Genomic DNA, 5,401 nt, shown 5'->3' with positions numbered 1-5,401 from the left:
CCTGGGCACTATGGGACAATTTAGCATGACCAATCCACCCGAACCTGCACATCCCTGGACACTATGGGATAATTTAGCATGGCCAATCCACCCGAACTGTACATCCCTGGGCACTATGGGACAATTTAGCATGGCCAATTCACCCTAACCTGCACATCCCTGGGTGCTATAGGACAATTTAGCATGGCCAATCCACCCTAACCTACACATCCCTGGGTGCTAGAGGACAATTTAGCACGGCCAATTCACCCTAACCTGCACATCCCTGGACACTATGGGACAATTTAGCAAGGCCAATTCACACTAACCTACACATCCCTGGGGAGTATGGGACAATTTCCCGTGGCCAATCCACCCGAAACTGCACATCCCTGTACACTATGGGACAATTTCCCATGGCTAATTCACCCTAACCTACACATCCCTGTACACTATGGGACAATTTCCCATGGCCAATCCACCCTAACCTGCACATCTTTGGGCACTATGGGACAATTTCCCATGGCCAATCCACCCTAACCTGCACATCTCTGGGCACTATGGGACAATTTCCAATGGCCAATCCACCCTAACCTGCACATTCCTGTACACTATAGGACAATTTAGCATGTCCAATTCACCCTAACCTACTCATCCCTGGGCACTACGGGACAATTGAGCATGTCCAATCCACCCTAACCTGCACATCCCTGGGTACTATGAGACAATTTAGCATGTCCAATCCACCCTAACCTGCACATCCCTGGGCACTATGAGACAATTTAGCATGTCCAATCCACCCTAACCTGCACATCCCTGGGCACTATGGGACAATTTAGCATGGCCAATCCACCCTAACCTGCTCATCCCTGGACACTATGGGAGAATTTAGCATGGCCAATTCACCCTAACCTGCTCATCCCTGGACACTATGGGACAATTTCCCATGGCCAAATCTCCCTAACCTACACATCCCTGGGTGCTTTAGGACAATTTAGCATGGCCAATCCATCCTAACCTGCACATCCCTGGGCACAATGGGTAATTTAGCATGGCCAATCCACCCTAACCTACTCATCCCTGGGCACCAAGGGACAATTTCCCATGGCCAATCCACCCTAACCTGCACATCCCTGTACACTATGGGACAATTTCCCATGGCCAATTCATCCTAACCTACACATCCCAGTACACTATGGGACAATTTCCCATGGCCAATCCACCCTAACCTGCACATCTCTGGGCACTATGGGACAATTTCCCATGGCCAATCCACCCTAACCTGCTCATCCCTGGACACTATTTAACGATTTAGCATGTCCAATTCACCCTAACCTGCACATCCCTGGGCACTACGGGACAATTGAGCATGTCCAATCCACCCTAACCTGCACATCCCTGGGCACTATGTGACAATTTAGCATGTCCAATCCACCCTAACCTACACATCCCTGGGCACTATATGACAGGTTAGCATGGCCAATCCACCCTAACCTGCACATCCCTGGGCACTATGGGACAGTTTAGCATGTCCAATCCACCCTAACCTGCACATCTCTGGGCACTATGGGACAATTTAGCATGGCCAATCCACCCTACCCTACACATCTCTGGGCACTATGGGACAATTTAGCATGGCCAATCCACCATAACCTGCACATTCCTGGGCACTATGGGACAATTTAGCATGGCCAATCCACCCTAACCTGCACATCTCTGGGCACTATGGGACAATTTAGCATGGCCAATCCACCCGAACCTGCTCATCCCTCGGCACTATGGGACAATTTAGCATGGCCAATCCACCCTAACCTGCACATCCCTGGGCACTATGGGACAATTTAGCATGGCCAATCCACCCTAACCTGCACATCCCTGGGCACTATGGGACAATTTAGCATGGCCAATCCACCCTAACCTGCACATCCCTGGGCACTATGGGACAATTTAGCATGGCCAATCCACCCTAACCTGCACATCCCTGGGCACTATGGGACAATTTAGCATGGCCAATCCACCCTAACCTGCACATCCCTGGGCACTATGGGACAATTTAGCATGGCCAATCCACCCTAACCTGCACATCCCTGGGCACTATGGGACAATTTAGCATGGCCAATCCACCCTAACCTGCACATCCCTGGGCACTATGGGACAATTTAGCATGGCCAATCCACCCTAACCTGCACATCCCTGGGCACTATGGGACAATTTAGCATGGCCAATCCACCCTAACCTGCACATCCCTGGGCACTATGGGACAATTTAGCATGGCCAACCAACCCTAACCTGCACATCCCTGGGCGCGACGGGACAATTTAGCACGGCCAATCCACACTAACCTGCACATCCCTGGGCACTATGGGACAATTTAGCATGGCCAATCCACCCTAACCTGCACATCCCTGGGCACTATGGGAGGAAGAGGTAAAGGAGGCAAAGGCCTGGGAAAAGGCGGAGCGAAGCGGCACCGGAAAGTGCTCCGTGATAACATCCAGGGTATCACGAAACCAGCCATCCGACGCCTGGCTCGCCGTGGCGGGGTCAAGCGCATCTCGGGCTTGATCTACGAGGAGACCCGCGGGGTGCTGAAGGTTTTCCTGGAGAATGTGATCAGGGATGCGGTCACCTACACTGAGCACGCCAAGCGCAAGACGGTCACCGCCATGGATGTGGTGTACGCTCTGAAACGCCAGGGCCGCACTCTCTATGGATTCGGCGGCTGAGCATAAAGCGACCCTTTTCGAACGAACCCAAAGGCTCTTTTCAGAGCCACCCAAATCCTCCGATAGAGAGCGGAGGCCTGAGGACGGGGAAGGCAGTACACAATGAGGGGATTGTTACTCTCGCCGGTTATTTCGCGTTTCTCGCGTCTTGCAATTATTTCAGTTTCGAAAATGTACTAATGCCGTGTTCTGAGGTCCGGCAGAGAACATTTGGAGTGGACGGTTCACTTTGTTGCTGTTTACCGTGGCGAATGATTTTAACATTGCAAGTATTCCTACAGGGTAGATAAGAGGCTATTCGGCCAAACGAGTCTCTACTTGTGCAACCTGATTATTCCATATAAAGAATCGGATCGTAACTTGTAATTGTAAGATATAGCAGCAGCATTAGGCCATTCTGCCCATCCAGCTTGTTCTCCCTTTCGAACATGGCTGATCTTTCTCAAACTTCCCGTACCCTTCGATCCTCTTTTTTTTCATGACTACATGTCCATCTCAGTAATGATATCAATGTGTACTTGGCTGTCCATGCCATGAGTAATAATTTGATTTTATTTATTGTGGAACCCAGACGTTAATGTTACTTATTGCAGTATTTATATTTCTCAGGCATAACACTCTGGGAGCCTGCGGATGTGTTTATGTGGCGCGTTCTTTCCAGCTGCCCGTTTAGGCAGCGATTACAAATTGTCTTCGGGCAAGTAATAGTCTGGGTGAAATAAAAATTACCGATAAAGTGTGGTTCTGTAATTTTATCGGTGTACACTGTTTTAGCTTTTAAGATTTTTCAATCGGCGGTTTTTCGATTGATTCACGGCGGGTACAGGTTCGGTTGCTCATCCAGAGAGAGCAGGAAGCGATAGGAGACATTAGTACTGTATTTCGATCGGAAGTTAGTTAAAAACAAAAACGGAAGGCTGCAGCAGTAGTTAATTTACAACTAATGAGATCTTCATTCAGGGATTGCGGAAATATAGTGATTAGAAGAGTGATTTTCACATCAAATTTTGGTGTTGGGTTAGATATTTCTGGAAAAAAAAACCATCTCCTCATTGATTTCCTTTGCGATAACATGGCTTGTGGTGAGATGGAGGCAGGAGGGAAATGGCGCCAAGAGATCAACAGCTTATTTTCAAATTTGAAAATGCCCGCCATCACGTATAAAAGAGGAGGTTATACAGTGGAGAATTATTAGTTTTTCGATTATGAAACTAAACTTCACACAATCTCACTTTACCGCATTCCCTCCTTTTACAGCTGAAAAATGACTGCTATTGAACACGCGCTCTCTCTCTCTCCAGAGGCTAACGAAAATAAGAGTAGGGATGAAACGAGCAGACAATAAATTGCAGAGGTGAATGCTGCAGAGACAGTGGGAGAATTCAGTTTATTGATGCAGTTAAAGCAAATGTGAAGCCAAACCCGATCGCGAACATCCGTGACACTATTCTAAACTCAGAACATTGATCAAACATAAAGATCACTCAGGCAGTGACCGTGCAATGAGAAATAATGTAGTTCCAGACACCCTTACAATCGTATTGTATGTTGTAATCTTCGCTGAAAATGTGTTGCTGGAAAAGCGCAGCAGGTCAGGCAGCATCCAGGGAACAGGAGAATCGACGTTTCGGGCATAAGCCCTTCTGCCCGAAACGTCGATTCTCCTGTTCCCTGGATGCTGCCTGACCTGCTGCGCTTTTCCAGCAACACATTTTCAGCGAAGATCTCCAGCATCTGCAGACCTCACTTTCTCCCCATGATATAATCTTCCTCTCCTCCCACAGACAGTAACAGTTTCCAATAAAAAGGAAATAGAAACTTAGCGATGTCAGGTACAACGGCCAGAGCTCTACAAATTAAAAGGAAAGTAATTCAACCCGACAGGAATTTCAGCTCCTTTCACAGATGCTGTGAGTGGCTCTTAAAAGAGCCTTTGGGTTGTCAGATTGAAGAATAGTCTCTTCACTTTTTAGCAGATCCCGCAGCGGAGGTTTTCTTGGGCAGCAGCACGGCCTGGATATTAGGCAGCACCCCGCCCTGAGCGATGGTCACCCCTCCCAGCAGCTTGTTGAGCTCCTCGTCGTTGCGCACGGCCAGCTGCAGGTGCCTGGGGATGATGCGGGTCTTCTTGTTGTCCCGGGCCGCGTTGCCGGCCAGCTCCAGGATTTCAGCCGTCAGATACTCCAGCACCGCAGCCAGATAGACCGGCGCTCCGGCACCCACACGCTCAGCATAGTTACCCTTTCTCAGGAGCCTGTGAACACGGCCCACCGGGAACTGCAGGCCAGCCCGAGACGACCGAGACTTCGCTTTGGAGCGAGCTTTCCCACTGCCCTTTCCTCTTCCAAATCTGCTTCATTCCCCAATCCGGAGAGGAGGGCGGCAACGACAGGCGGCAAATCATCAACCGCTTTCTTTCCAATTTGAAAATCCCGCCAAATTCCAAACAAAGGAGTATTGTTTCCCTGAAACCTGAAGTACAAAACTCTGAGTAAAGTTCAAAAAACATTAATATACATGATAATTTACTTTTAGTTTACAAATGTGTACTTCACACGGTCTTACTGTCCCTCATTTGCCAATCTGCATCTGTCCATTTCTGATCTTGAGAATGGGTTATTTTCTAAACCTTGAGAAACTGAAACAAAACAGGCCAAACACTGCAGTCTGCAACCTGTCTTTTCTTTGCACATTTT

The 5,401-nt window shown here is 48.6% G+C and overlaps 2 protein-coding genes across 2 annotated transcripts; one reads left to right on the top strand and one right to left on the bottom strand.

Moving 5' to 3' along the window:
* The first annotated feature begins 2,393 nt into the window (after positions 1–2,393).
* On the top strand, positions 2,394–4,323 carry LOC122547654 (histone H4-like). Its single transcript, XM_043686251.1, has one exon. The coding sequence runs from the start codon at positions 2,394–2,396 to the stop codon at positions 2,703–2,705; it is 312 nt and encodes a 103-aa protein (XP_043542186.1). The 3' UTR covers positions 2,706–4,323.
* Positions 4,324–4,443: 120 nt separating this feature from the next.
* On the bottom strand, positions 4,444–5,054 carry LOC122547653 (histone H2A-like; the record flags this gene model as incomplete). Its single annotated transcript, XM_043686249.1, has 1 exon — positions 4,444–5,054. A coding segment is annotated over one exon (387 nt), but the record flags the coding sequence as incomplete, so codon positions are not given.
* Positions 5,055–5,401: the final 347 nt, after the last annotated feature.

The sequence above is a fragment of the Chiloscyllium plagiosum genome, unplaced genomic scaffold (assembly GCF_004010195.1).
Source record: "Chiloscyllium plagiosum isolate BGI_BamShark_2017 unplaced genomic scaffold, ASM401019v2 scaf_1079, whole genome shotgun sequence".
Lineage (NCBI taxonomy): Eukaryota > Metazoa > Chordata > Chondrichthyes > Orectolobiformes > Hemiscylliidae > Chiloscyllium > Chiloscyllium plagiosum.
The sequence above is the reverse complement of the archived record's forward strand: the minus strand, read 5'-3'. Positions and strand labels throughout refer to the sequence as shown.

Excerpts from the sequence above, each read along its gene's own strand:
- LOC122547654 (XM_043686251.1), top strand. The coding sequence starts at position 2,394 with ATGGGAGGAAGAGGTAAAGGAGGCAAAGGCCTGGGAAAAGGCGGAGCG.